Source organism: Lissotriton helveticus, chromosome 3_1 (assembly GCF_964261635.1).
Source record: "Lissotriton helveticus chromosome 3_1, aLisHel1.1, whole genome shotgun sequence".
Taxonomy (NCBI): Eukaryota; Metazoa; Chordata; class Amphibia; order Caudata; family Salamandridae; genus Lissotriton; species Lissotriton helveticus.
In genome coordinates this window covers 158,327,042-158,351,568 of record NC_136061.1, presented here as the reverse complement: position 1 = coordinate 158,351,568, position 24,527 = coordinate 158,327,042, and the positions used below count along the sequence as shown (strand labels likewise).

General features: G+C 46.1%; 1 protein-coding gene across 2 annotated transcripts in view; it reads right to left on the bottom strand.

Moving 5' to 3' along the window:
• The window catches only part of MYBBP1A (MYB binding protein 1a), a 678,288-nt gene that overhangs the window by 314,777 nt on the left and 338,984 nt on the right, over window positions 1-24,527 (bottom strand). For both annotated transcript variants that reach the window (XM_078679447.1, XM_078679448.1), the window contains exon 19: window positions 3,958-4,115. In XM_078679447.1, coding sequence (XP_078535573.1) covers window positions 3,958-4,115 — 158 coding nt within the window. The remainder of the gene's footprint in view (window positions 1-3,957; window positions 4,116-24,527) is intronic.

Sequence of the window (24,527 nt, the reverse complement as noted above, 5' to 3'; positions counted from 1 at the left end):
CGGGGCGTGCTAGATCTGCACGCCCCAATTCATTCTATAGCACTAATGTTATATTTCAAAGGATTTGAGGTCTTTCAGCTGCATAAACCTTTGGCTTTTAATTGTATTGGGTAATTATCACTGTTGCCACTTGTTATGTCACTGTTGATTGCATATGCAACAGTAGTAGCTGCAGCAACTACATCAATCTCACTCCTGATGTGTGTGTGAAGCGAGGCACTGACACTACGTTGCTCCTTCGCAATGTCCAAGTGCCTTCACTTACCTCTTGCAAGTGTTTTTGAACTTGTGCACAAACTTTTTCTTACAACGTTCATAGCACTGTTCCTACTGCTTATGTAGATCGCATTACAGCCGTGGGCAAATATTCGTGTAATTTCCTTTGTGAAAAAGATGCCAAATGCCCGAAAAACGAAGGGGAATTGCAGATTAATATCTGCTTCTATTTCAGACTATAGTCAACTCGTTTATTCACGTATTTGGTGTTGAGTATTATGAATGCACTACACCTTGATCACGCTCGCCTTACTTTACATCGCTTTCACTTTCATAACATAAGCATCATTTTTATATGTACAAATGGTCCTGTTGCTCCGATCTCAGTGACGTGATTCATTTCCGTCAGCCTGCCAGATATCCGTGATGGATAGGACAGGTGTTTTTCCCCCATCACCATCCTCCATGTACTGCTTTACAACTTGGGCGCATCCTTTGATTCACCCAAAACTGTGGCAGGGGCTTCTTGCGGCTATTCAACTTTCGCCAACGCTGATTAGGTTTTGCTTGGCCCCGGTTGACGTTTTTCTCATTTTTTCGAGCTAACTAATTTTTTGCATTACCACTTTTATTTAAAGTGCTAGATAAATTAAAATAATGTGGATTGATAATATATTTAGGTAAAGAATTCCGAACTGCAACAAACTACCCAATAACATAAGACTTCATCGTGTTTACAAAGACAACCAACTACATTTTCTTGCATGTTCTCATAAAGATAATGCCACAGATACACTTTGCTTTTGTCACAAGGCAGTAAAACTCACCTGTGATACATTGGTTACCCCCATTTCTTCAATACAGCACTCAGTGCAATCCATGGGAAGCAGGCGCCTGAGCTGTGGGGCTACTGGCTGATCGGCAAGTTTAATGCTGTACATTTAAATGGATCAGATTCTACCATAAGAAAGCAGCTCTTTCACAATAGTGAAGATCCAATTGTCTTTTCAAGGATGCAGATGGAAAGCAGGAATCCTGCATTGGCAGCTTCATCTGTGGTTGACTTTACCAGATAAGAGAAACAGGAGCAGAATCCTACCCAGTTCACAAGTATTCAATGTACTAAGTTCTGAAGCAAGGAAGGCCGATTTGGCCTTGCTGAGACTTGAATGCCAGCAATCACTACCATTTAACTATCTCGCTAAGCTGGGCTAATGCTCATATATAGCTTTGCGATGTTGGTCCTTGCATTTCTAATCTCGACAAGGAAGTCATCGTCCCTTTAGCTCATGGGTGGAGGCTGAAGAGGGCTAGAATTATCCCAGAGGCCCTTCTGAGCAATTTAATAGCTTTGTGTTTTACTGATATTGATAGGAGTCTAGAGATCACAATCTTCTGGCAGCCCTCAACAGTGTACTCTGCTCTAATGCTTAAAAACTCTGGTCCCTTTCCTTCCTTTGCTCGCTAGTCTGGTAAGTTTTCCAATGCGCATAGGGATTTAGAGAAAGCTCTTACAAGTCCACCTAGGGATAAAGACCTGATAGCCTTGCGTCGACAAACTGACAGACGGGCACTAAAGGGCAGGAAAAGAGCCCTGAGAGGGGACTCCTGGGATCAACTTTTGAGGCCTACACCCTATCTCACAGTGCCTCTTCTGGGAAATTGTGAACTGCCTTGTGTTTGCCGCAGTCAATGGGATTTCTGTTTGTTCCCATGTTTCCCCTGATGAATGGGTCACACTCTTTGACTGGTTTTATAAGTCTGATTATCTATACCCCCCACTGTGCCGAATTTAGATCCTCCCAATGGTGCTTTTAACATGATGTTTTGCCTGGACGAAGTGCACGAGGCCCATCTTACTTTAAATAGGAATAAGGCTCCAGGGCCGGACGAGGTTCCCTCTGATTTGTTCTTGCTAGAACCCAATTTAAGGGCCCGCTGCTTACAGAGGTTTCTGATGCAGCAGTTAGGCAAGGCCTGCCCAGATCCTGGTCCAAATCTGTTATCGTGCCCATATTTTAAAAGGGAGATAAAGGGGGGCTCTCCTGGTTGCCACGCCATCTTCCTGATTGACTCAGTACTAAAGGTCTCGGGTTGGGTGGTGCTGACAAGACTTACCTCCTGCGCAGAAAGTAACAGGATTCTTTGCGATCTACGGTCTGGGTTTAGACCTCACAGAATATTCTTGACCAGCGTTTAAATTAACATCTACTTTTTAATAAATATGTGGAAGCGAAGCGGGGGGCCTTACACAAGGGTTTTATGGATTTTTCATCCACTTTTGACGCAGTCAGTAGAACCAAATATTGATCTTCGTGATATCAATTGGAGCGGACACTGGCTTTGTACTCTTTTAAAGGGATCTTCATAACGAGTTGTTTGCGGTCATATAAGATATGGCCTGAATGGCCAGTGCATGGCGAGCTTTGAGGTTAAAAGGGGAGCCAGACAGGGTAATATTCTAGCCCCTTTTTAGGTCGAGCCTAGACTGCGCAAGCGGTGTCTGGAAGATCTGTTGTATGTACTTTGTGGACTCTGGAGATCAGCCAGAGTACTTGTCTGCTTCTGCTTAGGGACCTTTATTTCCGTTCAACTATCTCTATTTAACTGTCCTGATAGAAAACTACCAGTAGAGGTCAGTACCAGAATTGCTTTCTGCTTAGGGATTTCATTTTTTATTTTTGAGGCAACTGCCTATATTTAATTTTCTTGATAGAAAAAGACCAGGAGAGGTCAGTAAAATACCAAAATTGCTTTCTGCTTAGGGATTATTTTTTTTATTTTTGAGGCAACTGCCTATGTTTAATTTTCTTGGTAGAAAATACCAGGGGAGGTCAGTAAAATACCCGAATTGCTTTCTGCATAGGGATTTTATTTTTTATTTTTGTGGCAACTGCCTATATTCAACATTCTTGATAGAAAAAGATCAGGAGAGGTAAGTAAAATACCAGAATTGCTTTCTGCTTAGGGATTTTGTTTTTTATTTTTGTGGCAACTGCCTATATTTAACTTTCTTGATAGAAAAAGACCAGGAGAGGTCAGTAAAATACCAGAATCATTTTAGCATTCCCTAGATTCCAAGCCATATACACTTGTCTTCCACGAGCACCCTTAGACAATAATATTTTTACAAATCTTGTATTTTCAGTGATATGAACACCGAATGCCTTTATTTTATATTAAAAATGTAGCTTTGGACAATACCATTTCACGCTGATAGGCAATATTTCTCTCCATGTGTTCCCATACCTGGCGTGTTACGCAGTTTTGGGCTTACTTTCCCTCCATGTTAAAGAACAATAGATGTTTCAGCACCCAGGCTAATGTGCTGCATAGCTAAATACATATATGTCCCAAAGGCGAGACCGATTGCATTGTTAATGCTTGTTTATTCACTCTATATATTATTCAGCTCAAGCGGGCCTTCTTCAGGATGCAGGAGACTTGCCCACAACTGATGGCAGACCGATTCCCACATTTCTATCTTCTTCCTGGGTGATGTTCCCACAGCCAGGCAATACCACAACAGGTCATGCACATATATTCAAATGGGTTCTGCGTGATATGTACAGACTTGCATTTATTTATTCCATAGGTCTGTTTTCACTTAACTACCTCCCTAGGCACATGCAAAACGAACAAAAAAATGTTTGACGGAAATACAAGCAACACAACAACAAAAAAAGCCCCATGAAAAGACCCTGGATTTCTACCACAAATCCAGCAGAGACCATCACTCACTTGAAAATGTGGGCCGTCTTCCGCAGGAAGTCCTGCTCCTGCTGGTTTGTGTCCGAGCTCATGCTCCGTTCGATGACCGACAAGAGGGGCTCAAGGATGTCAAATACCAGCGGATTCTCCGGCTGCTTGTTCAAGAACACCTCGATTAGATCCAGCACCTGCAACATCACAAGCGGTTAGAAGACACCTATGCGTGGTGAGTGAACGCAGGCCATTTATATCTGTTATAAGCCAATGGATCAGCTTCTGTACATTAAGCAAAGCCTAACATTTCTACATGGAATACTGTTAAGTAGGTAATGGGCAAGTCGTTTGGCACAAGAAAATGCACCACTTTAAACCACAACTTCACAAGCAGCGATCCTTGCACACAAGTGGATGCAGAAAAAGAAGCGCGCAGACTAAACCTACATGGCTTATAAGGCGTGATTAAGAGGGAAAATGGCGAATTCAGAGCCATTTGTCGGAAATGGAAACACATTCCTACCAAGTATCTACTTCTCTCACACAGTGTACTCCTTATTGAGGCGGAACAAGTCAGCTCAGTTGTGTCTGTCCTAAATCTTCTAAATCAAACATACTGATTGCACCCCAAACCCAAGTGGCATATAGCCATAAAGGACTATGTGCACTGGGCAACACAAGTTTTCTTTATACACTCCAAAGTAAAAACAGTAAAGCCCGGGAAGGTGCAGAAATGCAAAGACAGACTTGGTTTGAGGTCAAAAGACAAAGTAATTATTCAAAAAGGAAACAATAAGTTCAAATCTTTTATCTTTCTTGTGAACAAAAAACTGTCCAGCTGAAGAGATGAATTGTCTGTAAGAAGGAACATACCATGGAGAGGAGGAGAGCGGTACACTGTAGCCTACGTTAATTGTAAGAGGCGTAAACAAATAACAGCAGTATGCAGCTAATCCACCCTTAGTTTTTGCCTTCAAGGTAAGCCTGATCCAGCTGATCAGAATTAAATTTGCCAGTAACTCAAGCATTGGTAAATGCTTAGTCGCAGACATAAAAGCACTACATACAGCGAAAAACAAATAAGTTATGAGTAGAATGCTCCATCAATCACTGGTAAATACACTGAGCTGGATTCCAATCCATCATTCTTTAGATCGCCTGTGCCATTACAGCATATTTAAATCAGCCTTGTTCCTGCTCCAAGACAACCTTTGGCAGAAGTATGAAAGGCTATAAATACAGCTATAATTACACATAATAAAATATGCTACAACTTAAATCCCTGGCTTGAGTTTTTCTGAGTGAGACCAACCACATGCAGCAGGAATGTAGAGACGGGTTCCCATAGCTGACTATGTTATAGTCCTCAAGCTACATTTATGTTCTCATATCCAATAAGGCTGAAACCCATGTGAGGTAGAGATTTATATGGCAGTGGAGACTAGGCTGTGCCAAATGGAACAGGGCCAGGGCGGTCTCCATATGGTTGGTTCACATCTCTAGTGAAACAGCGAGCAAAACTTTGTTACACTGGAATACAACTAGGGGCAACTACCTGTGACAAGGATTAGTTCAGGCATTCATCCACTCATATTTTAGGTCTCGCCTACAGACACTTTTCAGCTGTCTGTTGTTGAAAGACCATACCAAAGACTAATTTAGGCACGCCCATTTTACGAATGGTTGGCTTTCTTGCTACAGAAGGAACATGCTACTTACCAGTATGCATCTGTTCTTGGCATGTAGAGCTGCAGAATTTCACACTATGCATAGATGGCCACCTAGTGTTGGGCCCGGATGTTTGCAGTTTGTTTTCGCGCCCGGATGTTTGCAGTTTGTCGCAAGATAGGTGACTCCAGGAGGAGTCACCTATCTCGCGACTTCCAAAGACTTTCTACAAGAAAAACAGACTGCAAACATCCGGGCCCAACACTAGGTGGCCATCTATGGCTGGTTGTGTGGGCTTGCCTTCTTTCTGTGTTTGTCGCCGAGCATAGGCTCTTTTCTTCTGTCCATCCGCGGCTTACTTTTCGGGAACCACATTTTTCTTTTTGGTTAAGGACTACATATAAAGGCATGTGCTTTACAGCTGTCTCCCTATTTCTCTTCCACCACTCACCCCCATCAAGCTCTGTATTGCCCTCTCTCGGTCCTGTGCTTCTTCCAAACCACCTCAATGTTGAGCTCTCCCTCAGGTGCTTCTCTCCACTTTGCATTCTTGCTTGTGTGCTTCTTTTCCGCTCACCCGCCTGCTACCTATTGCTTCCACCTATGACTCCCCGATGCTGCCCAATCTGACCTCCTGCTAACAAATTCTACACCACCCACAGACTTCTTAAAATGTTTTTCCTTTTTTTTGCGGAGGACTAATACTTAAAAGCCCCTTTGTGCTGCTTAGATTTCCAAACTTTCTGTCACCAGCTATTGCTGCCAGCTGTCATTAGTATTGCTCCAAGAACATGCATTCCCTGCATACCTTGGCTGCAGTTCTGGTACTTCTACTGCATGCTTGCCGATGTGCAATTGAGACACAAAGGGACCCCCTGCACAGCACAGTAAGTCCTAGGGCAGGGAAGATGCAAGTGAAAACAAAAAAACCTAGGCAATTAACTAGTCATCTGACGACCTGTGTTAGACTCATTGATGTACATATAGACGCAGTGTACTGAACATTTATTTTAAAAGCTTCAATTTATTCTTAGAAATTCATAATAAAATCGATTTTATCCAAACTACTGGGACATGCTGTATTTGACAACATATCAAAGACATAAGATACATTTATACGTACAAATATAAAACAACTCAATACAAATAATTCAAACATACAAAACAATAAATATATATAAACATAGACTATTTGTCTCTTGTTAAGGCATGGGGGTAGATGGTGGACAAGTTATTTTTTTTTACTACGCGCGTTTCGGCGTGTAAGCGCCTCCTTCAGGTCAGCCACAAAATTTCTAAGTAGGTATGATTAAGGAACCAAAATGGATGTTTGGAACCAAGGTCATTCAATTACCTACTTATGGAGTAATTGAAAAACACACAGGAGTTTGTTAAGTCAAAAGTTCTTTAAAGAGTTAATTTCGAAAAACAGATATCTGGTCCTTATATTGGTCAGTCAATACGGTACAGGAACTTGGTCACAGGTCTACCGGAGAAAGACCACCTGGGTTAGTGTATCTATATAGATCCACATTGGAGACACTGCCTGGAAATGACTGTGAAGATAGTCCTGGGTGTACTATATTTGTCAGGACCGTATAGTCATCAATGTATGAGACGGAGCATTGAGGAATAGGGTTCTAGCCCGACAGCAGGTCGCCCGAGGTGCAACATAGATTGATAAAATGTCAAATTATGATTCTGGAAAGTCGCAAAGTGGTATATTTCATGAATAGCGCTTCGCTGTCTTTTGGCTACGTCTGCGCTATTGAAATACCATACTCATACGTACAGACATTTATTGGCTTAGCTAATATGACAGTTCTTTAAATGTTTTAAGACCAAAGGAGTTCTGATGACTTTTTTTTTTTTTAAGAGGACATGTTTGACATTATTATTATCAAAGAGATTCACAGCATGGTGAGAAATGGCACAGTTAGTAAGTAAAGAACTCTCCGGGACTGAATCACTTGCAACAGAAAAGCTACACAAAGGCGTCTGGAAAGAAACAAGTTTAGTTTGTAATTAGCCCGAATCTTTCGGCCAACTAACTTCTCCTTTGTGTTTGAGAAGAAACTCCATGAAATCAGTAAATGCCAGCATCACATATTTTCAGACGTGGGGTGTGACATGGCGCGACCATTGATGCTGGAAATGAACCAATGTCCTGAGTAGCGCTTGCTCCAATCGTTCTTAGCTTACAATTGCTTGGCATTCGTTTTCCAATATATTAACTTATTCTCTCACAGGAGACAATGTCAGGTTAAGAGCAGTTCAGTAAAAGAGAAAAGAGAAGCCAACGTTGAGACAGCAGTAATGCAAGAATCCACCTCCACACAGTGCTGCATCTTCCTGTCCCCTTCTGAAAGTTAGTCACAGCCAGGCGCGCAACACCCATTGGGCTGAGCGGGCTTCAGCCCCCCCCGTCGTAATCTCCAGCCCGGGCTGCCAAGGTTCAGATGACAGCACAACATACTTTCCTGATTTACAATGATGTAAAATAAGGAAAGTATGAAAACCGTTTTCCCACTTTCATTTGCATTAAGGCTCCACATTTATTCTCGGATGGTTTAGAATCCGAGATTGTGATTTTAATGACCCCTTCAGAGAGGCCCAGAACCAGCCGGAGGCAGCTATCCTCTGACGGTTTCAGCAACCCTCCCTGCCCCCTACCTTTTGTTCTCTTTCAGAGGGGTGCCACCGAGGTGATTTCCTTGCCTGAAGCAGGAGATTTCACTTAAGCACGTTTGATGTGCTGTGCATCATGGAGTGTGAAGATGTGCACAGCAGGGAGATATGACGCCAGCAGGAATTCCTTTACAAAGGAAAAGCGTCACCTGCACTGGCCATCCCTTTACCCCTGCTGTGCACATCTTCACACTCTCTCAAGTGAGGCCCCGCCTGCCCTGGGCATTTTGGACACAGCTTTTCGAGGAACACCTCAACTGATTTTTTTTCCTTAGGAGCTGTCCTTACTTGTATCCAGCCTGTACTTGGAGCGTTGCTCAAACCGCAGATCTACGTGAGGAGGGGAGACACATTGCAATGGTAAATGTTAGAGGGCTCTGTGAAGAGCACTACACTCGCGTCCTGTGGGTAATGTACTGTCATTCTTTATGCGACCCGCCGCTGTGCGCCATTACATCCCAGGTTTACAAGCATTATCAGTTTCCTGACTGGACACAGTGAATAGGGGTGCACGATAGTGCTGCTCATTGCGTCCTATGGCCCCTTCATTGGTTGGAAGGGATTGTTGGGGTGGAGAGGAGTTGTGAATGTGCGTAAGCACGGATATAGCTCCTAGTGGGTTTTGGCACTGGTTTCTGTGCTCGTGCTGGCTATGAAAGCGGCACATTGAGGTAGGGAGAATGGAAGCACCTACAGTTGGTGCCTGGGGTGGGGCTGTCACCAGATGCTGTCAACAGTGGCCCAACTTCTAATAGGAAGGTGCTAGCAGCCGAGGGGAAAGCAACTCTTCAATTTATTGCTTGACTGGTCCGTTCTATGATCAATCCGATTTTATTATTTTTAACAAATCTTGCCACTGAAGGGTGTTACTTGGTTGGAAATAAAATGTTAGGCCCTGGATCCCCACAATGTTTTTATCGATGGATGTAGGTGCTTTGATTTGGTTTCTGCACTCCTGGGTGGGCTGTAGGGTAACATGGTGAAGTGAGAGCAGAGATCCTGCGTTGAGAATTATGGCTGTGAAGTTTTGCAACACCTGGTGTGTCCTCACCTTACACCACAAGTGTGATGGAGGTGGTGGTCAGGGGCGCGTGCTAGGCCTCAGTTCAGCTGTGTGGGCTTGGGGCAGTGATGCCACACATACCTGCCCCCGTGTCTGCTGAGTGGGCCGGACAGTGGTACTATGGATGGGTGTTACTTGCAAGTGATGCTGTTGCGAAGCAGAGGAGCTATGGATGGATGGTACTTGCAAGTGATGCTGTTGCGAAGCAGAGGTACTATGGATGGGTGGTACTTGCAAGTGATGCTGTTGAGAAGCAGAGGTACTATGGATGGGTGGTACTTGCAAGTGATGCTGTTGAGAAGCAGAGGTGCTATGGATGGGTGGTACTTGCAAGTGATGCTGTTGCGAAGCAGAGGTACTATGGATGGGTGGTACTTGCAAGTGATGCTGTTGCGAAGCAGAGGCGCTATGGATGGGTGGTACTTGCAAGTGATGCTGTTGCGAAGCAGAGGTACTATGGATGGGTGGTACTTGCAAGTGATGCTGTTGAGAAGCAGAGGTACTATGGATGGGTGGTACTTGCAAGTGATGCTGTTGAGAAGAAGAGGTGCTATGGATGGATGGTACTTGCAAGTGATGCTGTTGCGAAGCAGAGGTACTATGGATGGGTGGTACTTGCAAGTGATGTTGTTGCGAAGCAGAGGTGCTATGGATGGGTGGGACTTGCAAGTGATGCTGTTGCGAAGCAGAGGCGCTATGGATGGGTGGTACTTGCAAGTGATGCTGTTGCGAAGCAGAGGTACTATGGATGGGTGGTACTTGCAAGTGATGCTGTTGAGAAGCAGAGGTACTATGGATGGGTGGTACTTGCAAGTGATGCTGTTGAGAAGCAGAGGTGCTATGGATGGGTGGTACTTGCAAGTGATGCTGTTGCGAAGCAGAGGTACTATGGATGGGTGGTACTTGCAAGTGATGCTGTTGAGAAGCAGAGGTGCTATGGATGGGTGGTACTTCCAAGTAATGCTGTTGCGAAGCAGATCGTAGCCGCATTCTCAGCAAGTGGCCTTGAGGCGGTGGTGGCCCTGGCATGTCCTTGCAAGAGATGTGATGCTGATGTGAAGCAGAACACGCCCCCTTATCTGCAGAGTGGCCCCGGCAAGTGGTGCCACAGGTGGGGTGTCCCTGTCCGGGATGATGTTTGAAGCATATGGGGCCCACTTCTACTACATCCAGTCAAGGAGTAGGATCGGCCTTTTTAAAGAAGTCTGCAGTACTGTAAAAACAGATGATGGCCGAATAGGTCTACCATGTCCTAGGTTTGGATTGGGAGTATGTGTATTGTAGACAGGTTTGTAAGTTTATTTGTGTATTTTTAGTTTATTTTCTTGTTTTTCTTCGATTCACCCTCTATCTCAATAAAGACCGATAATACCTGCCAATCTTAAATATTCACTGTGCAGTAATTCAATTGTTACATCATCATAATACACATTTTAAGAACATGAAAATAAATAAAACAAATTTTGTTGTGCGCACTGCATCGCATTTGGCGATGCAGTGCGTGCAATGAAATTCATTTTATTTATTTTTATGTTTACTTACCTGTATTTGGCCGTATTCCATAGTTTTCTACCCCTCACCCTGCCCCACCCCACATCACCGCCCGGCAGCACTCCCACCACCGACCGCTACTGGTTCTTTGTAAGAATTTCCTCCATCTGAAGCCAGGCCCAATGTGTTAAGCTGATATATAACACCAGGCTTGTTCCCAGGCCATGAGTCTAGACTGTGATAATTACTTTTTATTAGTTTCATTTCATATTTTGTTTACTAGATAAATTGGCTTGTGTGTGGTCTCATTTTGTTATTTTCTTCATTCTTTGGTATTATTTGGCCATTTGTTAAACATGTACGCTAGGAGCCTCTTGGTGCTATAGATATGAAACTTATAACAGATTCAGCTTGGTGGAAGGAACTATAGTGTGAAAATACAGGTTTTTAGCTTTTTCCTTTATTTCAGGCGGGATAGTGGTCTGTAATGGTACAGAATAATCTAACACCTTACACAAACACACAAGTACAACAACATTTGAAAGTCTTAGTTTATTAAATGCAACTTTATTCTACATAGATTTCCTTCCTTATGCATTTAGATACCTTTCATGTACTTAAGTATCTTTATGTTTATTACTTTGCACTACCCTAGATGTCACCATATATCTCTTGCAATATATTCTCTACCTCCACCCGACTCATCTCAAACCTCACTCTACTACTCTCTCCAATGCACTGACCTATTTTTAACCCCATACCTCTATCAGTATATTCTCTACCTACACTCTTTCATTCATCCTAAACCCCATACTCTTCTATCCTCTACCCCTCCTTCCATCATCTCATACCTCTTTTAGTATTCAGATCGCCCAAATAAGCCTTTCTAAACCTTTCACTCTGACTCTTCCACCTCCATCCCAAACCCCTTCCTACTGCTGTTACCCCCCCCAAAAAAACCATTCCAGACCCTTCCTTCTTTCTTCTATTGCTCCACTATTCATTTTCAATACAAATAACAGACTAAGATCTCCACCACTCAGATTAATTTCATATTTCCCTATATCAGTCCCCACTAATTCTGTTTGGGTTCCAGAGTAGTGTGCTACCCACCAAAAATCGCTTCAACACCTCATATGGGGTAGTAAGTGCGAAGAACAGCAAATGTAACATGATATTATCAAAATGTAAATGCTTAATTATTTCTCATGCACCTTCTGAATTCCAGCATGATTATTATGCCTGTACATTAAAGCACCATGCTTTAATGTCTGTACTGCCAATAAATTAATGTTTATTGATACTGTAGTTTGTAACAACACTGCAAATGTACACATTGCAAAATCTCAAATTCCTTCTTTGTCTTTGGGGGGTGGACAGAATCCCCTTTTTTGTGTGAATTATATCTGTGAACAGTCTAGGTTTTTCAGAGAGTAGCATGTTGTTCTGGGCTCTTTAGACCCAGTTTCATGGGCATTCCATTAGAAAAAAGGGTGTAATTTTAACCGTCTACATAATATCGTTGTGAGACAATATAATGTATTTGAGTGACACTTTATTGCAAGATGAACAAATCCCTTGTCTGTTATATAAATGGTTCACATTACCCTCTGTTCTCCAATTTACTTCTCATAAAACTGATTGTTGTCCAGTTTTGAATGCAGAATTTGCCACTTCTTTTTCTTAGCTTGGCCTGAGCATTATCCGATCCTGATTGTCTGCCATTTTAGCCCCGCCCCATTAACAATGTTAACCACGCCCCTTTTTATGCCATGTCAGCCCCCCCCGAACTTAAGACCTAGTTGCGCCCCTGGTCACAGCCTAGATACGGAGAACCCCCCCACACATTTTTAGGGTTACTCTATGAAGCTGGAGATATCGACAGCATAGTGAGTTCCCCCCTCCTGCAGGTTCCTGTCCTTCCGTGAAGTTGGAAACAGCTGAGAGAACGAGTTTCTGCATCTCACTGGCTCTTGCATGAAGCAGGATGAAATGCGTTACTTACCTCTAACGTATAGTTTCTTACCTGTCGGTGTAGTTTTGCAGCTTGAAGACTGGATTCACTATGCTGTGCATATTCCGCAATCTGGTGGTTGGGTCCGGAATCGTAGTCTTTTTTCTCTTTTTTTTTTTCATAGCCCAGGTGGGCGTCGACGTCCCACCATTTGGTGTCCCTTCGGTGACGTCGGCATGCTTCCGGCGGAAGCTACCACCCTAGGGCGCCATCTCCGGATTCTTTTTTTCTGTCTCTTTTTTCTTTTCTGTGTTTGTAGTGAATCCATGGCTATGCTTGTTAATCCTTTTTTCAACGTAATTCTTTTCACGTATCTTGTAAGCTTGAACTTGCTTTCTTTTCTATGTGTTACCACCTTCTTCTCCAGCCTCATCTTTCTGGCGGAGGCGGGTGGGTTCGCTAGTGAATCCAGAAAGATCTTCAAGCTGCAAAACTACACCGACAGGTAAGAAACTATTCGTTTTGCAGCGTGAATCTTTCTGGATTCACTATGCTATGCATAGATTTTGTAGCGGTTTTCGTTATTTTTGTGGCGGCTGGGTGGAAGATGAGCGTTGGTTGTTGAATATATGTTGAAGCACCTTTTGTCCTACTTGTGCTTCTTTGTTCATTTGTACATCCACGCAATAGTGAACGTGTGCACTGAAGCCCATGTTGCCGCAAGGCATATGTCCTGAATTGGTGTGGTGGCCAGAAAGGCAATTGTTGCTCCTTTCTTCCTGGTGGAGTGGGCCTGCGCCCCTCCTGTTAGCTCCTGGCCCGCTTGTTTGTGGCAGAACTGTTTTGTTTTCCTGTGCCCCTTCGTCCTTTCAATGTAGTGCATCACAGCCCTTCTTGCGTCTAGAGTGTGGAGCGACCTCTCAGCGCTTGTAGTGGGGTTTTTGAAGAAGCTAGGGATCTGTATACTGTGGTTCATGTGGAACCTCAACACCACCTTTGGCATGAAGTGTGGGTCTGTTCTCATCACGACCCTGTCACTGTGTATCTGGATGTAGGGTTCCTGCAGTGTGAGTGCCTGCAGTGAGCTCACCCTCCGTAGCGAGGTGATTGCTACTAGAAAAGCCGTTTTAATTGTTAGCATTTGCAAGTGATGCTTTGTGGATGGGTTCGAAAGGTGCTTTCATGAGCTCCATTAGTACCCCATTTAGGTTCCAGGCCGGTGGCGGCATTCTCTTTGGTGGCGCTATTCTTTTTGCCCCTTCCAGGATTTTTTACGACTTGGGATGTAAAGAAGCTTCTCCCTGTTTCTCCTCTTGTGTAAGCCACAATCGCTGCCAGGTGCGCCCTCAGCGAGGATGAGCTTAGCTTAGCTTTAATTAGGTGCGTGAGGTACCTTAGCACCGTAGATTCCCTGGTTAGTTTTCTATGGAGTTTTTTCTTGCAACACCATTGAGTGAATCTTTTCCATTTTTCCCCATAGCACTTGCGTGTGCTGGGCCTTCTTGCCTCACGCAGCACCCGCAGGGTGCTCTCTGGTAGTTTTAGGTGTGCGAACTCTAAGTCCTCAGGAGCCAGGCTGAGAGGTTGAGGCTCTCCGGCTCTGAGTGTAGAATTTCTCTGTTTTCCATGGAGAGTAGGTCTCTTCTTTTTGAGAACTTGTGGGGGGGGGGGCCATGCACCATCTCCATTATCTGAGAGTACCAGGTCTGCCTGGCCCATTGTGGTACCACCAGGATGAGCGTCATGTTGCTCGTCATGCATTTGTTGAGAACCCTGGGGATCAGAGGTATCGGGGGAAAAGCGTAGGCAAATGTTTTTGACCAGCTTATCCATAGGGCATTCCCCTGTGATAGTGCCTCTGGTTGCCTGGATGCAAAGTATTTGCATTTTGCATTCCGGCGTGTTGCAAACAGGTCTATTGTTGGTGTGCCCCATCTCCTGAATAGTCTCTCTGTTTCCTGAATATTGAGTTCCCACTCGTGGGACGCTGAAGTCTGCCTGCTGAGCCAATCCGCTTCTACATTGTCCTTCCCTGGCAGGTGTATGGCTAGCAGGTCTATTTTGAGTGGTATTGCCCATCTCCAGATTTCTTGTGCCAAGCTTGACAGAGGGAATGATTGAGTTCCCCCCTGTTTGTTTATGTAAAACATCGTTGTGGTGTTGTCTGTTTGTATCAGCACCTTCTGGCTGTACAGGTGTTTCTGAAAGGCCTTGAGGGCTAGCAACACTGTTTTCAGTTCCAGGTAATTGATGTGTCTGACCGCATCTGTAGGGCTCCACAGACCCCTCACTCTGAGCCTGTTCATGTGTGCGCCCCATCCCTTCCGGGATGCGTCTGTGGTGATGGTCACTGTTGGGTCCGGTGGTGTTAGAGGCTTCCCTACTGTTATTCTTTCTTTGGTCCACCACCTTATTTCTTCCTGCACCCTGTGCGTTACAACCACTAGATCCTCCCAACTTCCTGTAGCTTGTGACCATTGCTGTTGCAGCCACTCTTGGAGTGGTCTCATTTGTAGGCGTACATTGGGGACCAGGTGTATGCATGATGCCATCATCCCCAAGATCTTGCTCACAGTCCTCACTGTCAGAGCTCGCCCCTACTGGTAGTGACGTTTCTCCCTCAGTGTTCTCTTCTCGCTGGGTAACACCCTGCATTGGACGGTGTCGATTTGAGCTCCCAGGAAGATTTTCACTTGCTCTGGTTCCATTGAGCATTTTCCCCAGTGTATGGAGAATCCCAGGCTTGCTAGCGTTCTTGTGACCTGCTCTGCATGATCTTTGCATGTCCTGTAAGAGCTTGCCTTTACGAGCCAGTCGTCGAGGTAGGGGTACACGTGTATCCCCTTTCTTCTTCGATGTGCGGCCACTGCCGCGAGGCATTTGATGAACACCCTTGGTGCGGACTTTAGGCCGAACGCCAGGGTGGTGAATTGGTAGTGATCCTTGTTCACTGTGAATCTTAGCATGTGCTTGTGCTGCCTGTTCATGGGGATGTGCAGGTACGCATCTTTGAGGTCTATGGTGGGCAAGAAGTCCCCGGCTTTTATCTGCGGGATGACCTCTTGTAGAATGTCATTTTGAATTTTTGAGTCTTTACGTATTTGTTTAGGAACCGAAGGTCCAGGATGGGTCTTAGCCTTTAGTCCACTTTTGGCACCAGGAAGTAGTTGGAGTATACTCCCCTGTTTCGTTCTTTGAATGGAACCCGTTTGATGGCCGCTTTGAGGAGGAGTTCTTGAGCTTCCTCTTGGAGTAATCGCAGCTCTCTTCCAGAGTGCTCTCTTTTCTTTGGCTTTCTGTTTGGTGGTCTCTTTTCCAACTCTATGCAGTATCCGAACTGCATGATGTTGAGTATCCACCTGTCAGTTGTTATTTTTCTCCACTCCTGTAGAAAAAATCTCAATCTTCCTCCTACTGGCGTCACATGTTCCTTTGTGTCTTGTCCGTGTAGCCCTCTCCTGTTTGTTTTCCCGTGCTCCTCCCCCGGAGGGTTCGAGTGGGAGAGCACCTTTTTCCTTGTGAAGTCACTTAGAGGGGGGTTGCTCACCGCCTCTCCTTCTCTGGCCCCATCCATTTCCTCTTGATCGAAAGGACTGGCCCCTGCCCTGGTAGTTCCAGTTTTGCTTCTGCTGGCCCTGGTGACTTTGGTTGTCACTCTGTTGTCCCTGGTGGAATGTCTGGTGTGATTGCCCTTGCTGGCTTCCACCCCTGCCGTTAGGCCTCCGTGTAGGAGTGCCCCTTCTCATCCCCCTGAATTGCAGGGCCCCCATGGACCTTGCAGTCTCGTTGTCCTTCTTCAGTTGGGTGAGCTTCTCATCAACTGGGGCTCCGAACAGTGATTCTCCGTTGAAGGGTGTGCTCAGTTTGTTGTTCTGAACCTCAGCCTTGAAGCCTGAGATCCTGAGCCAGGCTTGCCTTCTCTCTGTGATGCCTATAGCCATCAGTCTGCAGGCTGTTTCTGCCCCATCCAAGGCTGTCTTGAGGCACGAGTTAGCGATGCTTTTCCCCTCTTCCACAAGGTGTGATGCCCTCTCACGGTATTGTTCCGGGAGGTGCTTGAGTAATTGGCCCATCTCATCCCAATGCTGGTATTGATGTCTGTTCAGGAGGGCATTGGAGTTCGCCATCCGCCAGTGCGTTGCGGCGTTCCTCTCTATTTTCCTGCCTGTTAGATCCATCCTCCTGCTTTCTTTGTCAGGTGGAGGTCCAGATGTTGTTGGGACGTTTGCCCTTTTTCTGGCCGTTGCAGCGATTATTGAGTCTGCTGTGACGGATCCCTTGATGTAAGCTGGGTCCTGGGAGGAGAATTTGTATTTCTTCTCCGTCTTCGGCGTTACTGATATGCATGTAGCCGGTTCCTTGAAGGCTTCCTTCCCCTGGTCTGTGACACTCTTTAGCATGGGCAAGAACTGGCTTCTTGTCTGTGTGGGGAGCAATGTCTCCAGCAGGAAATCTGCTTTTGGCTTCTCCTCCTCCAGCTTAACTCCATAGGCTGCTGCCGCCTTCCTGACCACCTCATTGTATGCCCCAATGTCGTCCAGTGGCTTAGGCCTCCAGGGGTATGTTTCCACAGCCTCCTCCGGGTTTTCGGCCTCGATGTCCTGCCATTCCTGGTCTTGGGCCATCGAGGAACCTGAGCCGTAGCTTGACTGCTGCTCCCCGTAATCCCCTTCTGTGTAGTAGAGGTCTTCTTCCTCTTCGTGCTCCGAGGGTTCCGGAGTTTTCGTCGTCTCTTCGACGTCGAACTCCTCGTGCTCCTGTACCTCAGCGACGGTCGGTGCCGGCTTCGAGGCGATCCTGTAACTTTTCATTTTTTCGTCGAAGTCCTTCTTTCTCTGAAGGATATTCTCCATTTCGGCCTCGAGCCTTCTTTTCTTTCTCTGCATTTCTGCGGCCTGCTCGTCGTCGAGCGTTTCGGCTGCTCTCTTCGGCGGCGGCGACGTCAAAACTTTCTTCGGCTCCTTTTCCTTCGAAGTCGAAGTCAAAGGCCCTTTTTCGGGGGCTTGCTTCGATGACCTATGCTTTTCGCTCGTCTTCGGCCTCCGGGAGTCCTTCTCGAAGGATCCGCTGGGCTCTTTTTCGGAGGATGCAGCTTCGGTCGTCCAAGTTTTCGGCGCCGGTGCTCCTTTCGAGGCTCTAGGCTCTGACTTTCAAGAGTCTGCCTCTGGCTTTCGAGACCCTGTGGGGGTTTTCGGGGTCGTAGACTCTCCTACCTTGTCAGGCGTTTTCTTATCGGTCGACCGTGAAGTCATCTGGACCTTCGGCGATGTTGTCCTCGTCGTCGGTGGAGAGGCCCAGTTCGTAAAGCGTCGGGGCCTGGCCCTTGCCCTGCATCGTGTGGTGAGCAGTCCTCTGTCTCTCTAGAACTCGGAGTGTCTTTGGCTTGAAGACGGAGCAGGCGTTGCAGTCTCTGCTCTCGTGGTCGATTGGCAGGCAGAGGTTGCAGACCGGGTGCTGGACCTTCTGCGCGAACTTGTGGTGGCAGTTTTTGCAGAATTTAAAGGGTGTCTTGTACATCCCTGCGCTCAGGGGGCCCCCTGTGTGCGCATTCCTCCAAGGACGTCGTAGATCTCGAAGTTCTTTCCTTTCTTCGTCGTCTCTTCTCTGATGGTCCTTTTCTCTCGATCTTCTCCGGTCTTTACCGTCGAAGAGTTGCTGTATTTCCTTCTTTTCTCCTCCAAAACTTCTGGAGCTTCACGCAACGATCCAGACCCAACGGCGGAAAAAAGAATCTGAAGATGCGCCCAAGGGTGGTAGCTTCCGCCGGAAGCATGCCGACGTCACCGAAGGGACACCAAATGGTGGACGTCGACGCCCACCTGGGCTACGGAAAAAAAAAAAGAGAAAAAAGACTACGATTCCGGACCCAACCACCAGATTGCGGAATATGCACAGCATAGTGAATCCAGAAAGATTCACGCTGCAAAACTGCAGTTATCCAGTATTGGTATCATTCATAGATTCACATGCCTGAATCATTCCCCGTCGTCGGGATGGGAGTCCCCGGTACATAAATAAAGTAATGTCTCATTAGACATATAGAGTAATAGGCCAAGGACCTCGCATTAGTAACATATCCATGTCCTTTTGCAAAAAGGACCAAACTCTAGAGATGAGCCAATCAGCTATCACCACCCTCTGGAACCTTCCTGGAAGGAGCTCTAGTCCCTCAGATGTTCGTAAGCACAGTGCTAAGTAGGTGTACCACTGAGAGAACTAGGTGAGCCCTTCCAGGGGAGGTGGGTGGGTTGCATGTGAATCTATGAAAGATACCAATACTGGATAACTGCAGTTACAGGTAAGTAACACATTTTTTATCCAGTATTAGGGTATCTTTCATAGACTCACATGCCTGAATCAGAGTAGTAAGCAATGATAAGCACATTTCGGATGGTACAGCATATACGAATTCACCAGATAATAACATATCAATGTGAAACATAGAAGGTACCAAATTGCAATCAAAGAAAACATTAAGGAACACAATAGAGATATGTGCGTATAGAAGAAAGGATGGTGGGATGACCCTCTAATGAAATAGATGACGAAGCACTATCTGTCCCACTGCAGCATCCTTCATGAGCTCTGTATCCAAGCAGTAATGCTTGGTAAATGTATGCGGCGTCTTCCATGTTGCCGCTCTGCAAATGTCTGATGGGCACACCTGAAAAGAGTGCCATGGAGGTAGAAATCGCCCTAGTGGAATGGGCTCGAACCTTGGAACGCAAGGGTTGATCAGTTTGCTGGTGACAGAAAGTTATAATTCCAGAGATCCACAGGGAGATACTTTGTTTAGTGAGTGGAAGACCCTTCCTAGGTCGACTGTGAGCCACAAAAAGTTGGTTGGATTTGTGGAACGACTTTGTCCTGTCAAGGTAAAATTTAAGGCAGCGTTTAAGGTCTACAGAGTGTAGGGCTCTTTTTGCCTCCATTTGAGGATTTGGAAAAAAGATTCGTAAGACTATAGGCTCATTGAGATGAAAGTCTGACGGGACGTAAGGCACAAACTTAGAATTAGTTCGCAGTATAACCCGGTCATGTTTGAACTGAAGGAAAGGGTCTTGAATTGAAAATGCTTGATGCTCACTTACTCGCCTTGCAGAGGTAAGGGCTAGAAGGAGTGCCGTTTTCCAGGAGAGATATTTAATATCAGCTCTGTGTATCGGCTCAAAAGGGTGTTTCATAAGCCGAGCAAGAACTGTTTTGAGTGGCCAAGTGGGAGATAGAGACTTTACAGGAGGAAACGTCCTGAATAGGCCTTTGAGAAATTGTTTAATCAATCTACTAGACCAAAGAGAAGAGCCTGCAGAAGTTGTCCTGAAACGGGATATTGCTGCTAGGTGAATATTAATAGAGGCAAGACCTGAATTTGCCAGATGGAGAAGGTAAGGCAATATTCGTTGAGGAGAAGATGAAAGAGGGTGTATCTTTGTTGACTTGCACCAGGTGCAGAATCTCTTCCATTTTAAGGAATATGTTTTGTTAGTACTGTCGGCTCGAGCCCGAGCCAGAACTGCTCTGCAGTCCGGAGGAATGTCTAAGCCATGGAATTCTCTGAACTCAGGAGCCAAGATAATAATTTGAGAGATGCTGGATCCGGATGTTGAACTTGTTGCCAGTTCATTGTGAGGAGGGAAGGAAACTGTTTCAAGGGGATCGGCGGTTCCAGGGAGAGAAAATGGAGTTCCGTGAAGCAATGCTGGCGTGGCTATGCTGGAACTATCAGGATGAGCGTGCAAGGTTCTGCTTTCAACTTCCTGAGGACCCTGGGAATTAGGGGAATTGGTGGAAAAGCGTATGCAAAGACGTTGTACCATGCAATCGAAAATGCATTCCCTAGAGATCCCTGTTGGTATCTTGCCAGCTTGCGAAGTTTTAGCATTTGGCGTTCTGCTTGGTAGCAAATAGGTACAAGAGAGGGGTGTCCCATTGAGGGAATATGCGGTCGAGATTCCGCTGGTTCAACTCCCATTCGTGACACGTTGTTTGTTGCCTGCTTAGTGAGTCAGTTAGCACGTTGTGTGCTCCTGGAACATATTCTGCTCGAAGGGAAATGTTGTGATAAAGCAACCAGTTCCAGATCTTTTGTGATTTGTGAGAGAGTGTCAGAGAACGAGTACCTCCCTGCTTGTTTAGGTAGAGCATTGTCGTGGTATTGTCCGTCCGGACAAGCACTAGAGAATTTTTGATCCTGGGAAGCCAGTAGAGCCAGATAGACAGCTCGCAGCTCGAGAAGGTTTATGTGTAGCTTCCGTTCCGAAGGAGACCACTTTCCGTTGATCCAGAGTTCTTGGAGGAAAGCTCCCCAACCTTCCAGGGATGCATCTGTTGTGATGATCTGTGGAGAAGCTCGGAGTAAGAAAGGCAGGCCTTGAGAAAGATTCCGTGGGCGAGTCCACGACTGCAGAACAGTGACCATCTGAGGGTTCACCTGAATGACAATGTCGAACGATCCTTTGCATTGAATCCATTGAGCCGACAGCGCTTCTTGGAGAGGGCCCAGTGAGGAATCAGCAGAATGCAGGAAGACATCATTCCGAGAAGGGATTTGAAAAGGCGCACTGAGAGAGACTTTTTGGATTTTATGTGATTTGCCAAGTAAAGAAGTCTGTTCTGTCGCTCTTGTGACAGAAAAGCTTTCTTCTGGGTTGTGTCGAGAGTAGCACCCTGGAAAGTTATTTGCTGAGGAGGCTGGAGGACCGACTTGTCCTGTTTGAGAGTGAGTCCCAAGCACTTGAAAAGCTGCAGACAGGCATCGGAAGACCTGGTCGCGCCTTCTAGAGAAGGTGCCTTGACGAGCCAGTTGTCGAGGTAGGGAAAAACCTGATGCTGTTGTTGCCTGAGATATGCAGCCACTGGAGAAAGGCATTTCGTAAAAATGTGTGGAGCTGATTGGGGTCTGAAGGGCAGGACATGGAATTGGTAATGTCTGCCCGCTATGGCGAACCTCAGAAACTTTTTGAGATTCCGGTGGATAGGGATATGGAAATAGGCATCTTGAAGGTCCAAAGACACCATGTAGTTGTTTGCATTGAGAAGTTGCAGCACTTCTTGGATGGTAACCATGCGAAACGACTGCTTCTTTAAGAATTTGTTGAGACTTCTCAAGTCTAGGATTGGTCTCCATTTCCTCTCCTTTTTGTGCACCAGGAAAAAACGGGAGTAAATCCCCGTTGACGAAGAGGAACTCTTTCTATAGCCCCTTTTGGAGCATAAGTGAAAGTTCCAGGAGTAAAAGGCGTAGGTTTTTGTGAAACCTAGGTCGTGGAGGGGTTTGGGGAGGAATTTGAATGAAATCCAGCGAATGTCTAAATTGAACCAATTGAAGGACCCAACGGTCTGTTATTTGTTTCCAATTGTGCAGAACATGGGAAATTCTTCCTCCTACTCTGGAGGGTGGAGAGGAAGTGGAGACCGGCAGTAGTGGAAAGTCATTGTCGCCGAGCAGCGTCTTTCTGTCACCCTCCTTTTCCTCGAAATGAGGACTTAGTGTAAGAGGATTGTTGTTGTTGACGTTGCTGGTATTGCGGTCGATACTGTTGGATGAAGGAGGAATAGAAAGATCGATAGTGTTTGTAGTCTTCTCTAGTAGAAGACTGCCCTCTTCCCCTTGAACCACGAAAAGGAGGGTTTTTAAATTGAAGGGTACCCAAAGCCCTGGCTGTGTCAGTATCCTTTTTTATGCCCTGAAGAGCTTCATCGATATGTTTCCCTAAAAGAAGTTGACCGTCGTAGGGCATGTCCAGAATTTTTGTCTGTACTTCTGGTCGGAATGAAGTCGCCTTCAGCCAACCTTGGCATCGTAGTACAGCAGCGCCAGCCAGTTGGTTGGTGGAAACCAGTAGAGGCGATATCCATCGCACAATCTATGATTTCGGAAGCCGAACGTTCGCTCTCCAGCAAGATCTTCTTTGCCTCTTCCCTCGAATCGTCCGGCAAGGCCCCCAAGTATGGGGCAATGTCCGCCCACGTCGGTCTGTTATAGCACCCTAACAGTGCTAAGGAATTAGATGCACGCACTGTTAATGGTGACATGGAGGAGAAACGTTTTCCAATGTTATCAAGCCTTCTACCTTCCTTGACTGGAGGAGTGGACAGCGGAAGGGTTTTTAGATTTTCGCCAAGCAGCCTGTGTGATGACGGAGTCAGGTTTGGGATGTCCGGTCAGGCAGGCTGGAGCGGTGTCCGGGGCTCTGTATTTTTTGTCTAGCCAAGGTAACACTGGTGGAACCGAAGATGGGTTGTGCATCATTTTTACACCCTGATCCAATATGTAGTCTATAATAGGCATCGATCTGACAGACTTTTTAAAAGGTTCCTTAAAGTCGTAAAGGAAGCAATTCTGTTAGTGAGAAGGCATAGGGATCTGGAAACGCTGTACAGCCCTTTCCAAGACGTTATGAAAACCCCCGAAATCCTCAGTAGGCCAGTCAGCTTGAGTAGGCACCAGAGACGCTGGACAGGGAATGACAATCATCACACTCATCATGAGTCGAATGGGAATCACAGAGTTCACCTTCCTCTTGTTGTTCATCCTCCTCATCATCCGTGGACGGTGGAGGTAGTGGTGTGACAGGCACAGGCTGTGGAAGTAGAGGTGGAGGCTGTGGCCTTGGCGGCGGAGAGGCAACTGGAGGAGGAGACGTAGCAGTAGTCGAAAATCTCTGCTTATAGTCAGTAATAAGAAATTGGAGGTCAGAAACCAAAGACGCAGGTAGACAAACCATAGGAGGCTGAGGTGGATAGCTGTCTTCAGGATAATCGGTCTGGTCCTCTGGTTCTTGGTAGTCATAGTCCGAGCTGTCTTGGTTCTTGACGTGAAGTTCATATGGACTTGTCGCAGTTCTGAACATGCTGCCATCGTCTGAATCTTACTCCTCTTCCAAAAGATGAGTTTGAGGTAATGGTTGGACACAACTAGGAGAAGTCAAGGCAGGTGTCAGCGTGTGTTTTGTTATCTTGAGATGGACATACGCACTTTGTATTTTGGCCTCTGTTGCCGTCGAAGAGTCCGTCGACGACATACCACCAATGGGCACAATTGCAGGTAACGTCGATAAAACTCCTGTCGACAGAGCCGTCATCTACCGTGTTGTCGTCGTGACAGTGTCGTCGTCGACAGTGTCGTCGGAGCCTTCGTCGACGATGGGGTAGACGTCAACAGATCAGTCTTCGTCGACGAAGGCGTCTACGCGCTCGTCGGCGATCGTAGCGTCGACGCTGGTTTGGACGTAAATCGACGACAATTTCTTCATTTTTATCGTCGACGAAACAGATTTACCAGCCGTCGACGATGAATTCGTCTTTGTCGACATGGACAATGCTGAAGACGCCACAGAGGTAGAGACAGTAGTCGTCGACGAGATTACACCCACAGCCGTAGACGGAGATTTTCTCGTCGACGAGGTGGAACCAGGCTTCTTAAAGGTGTGTAGAACCTCCTGAGGAGAAACCTTTGCTGGTAAAGCCTTAGGGTGTGCATCTGAAGACTTATTCTGCGTCCTCTTTTGAGGGGGCTGCAATGAAGGTCCTGGAGAAGCAACTCTGGGCCTTTTTTGAGAGGACTTTGTAGACTTGGAGGAGCTCTCACTCTCTTCAAAAGACAAGGCTTGGTCTCTGCAGCCAAATTAAAAGGCGTCCCTCCCGGTCTTTAAGGGTCTTTGAAGAAAAGGTACGACACACCTTACAGCAGTGTTCTTCAAACTGTGGGGGCACCCCCCAAGGGGGGGGCGCGCACTCCAC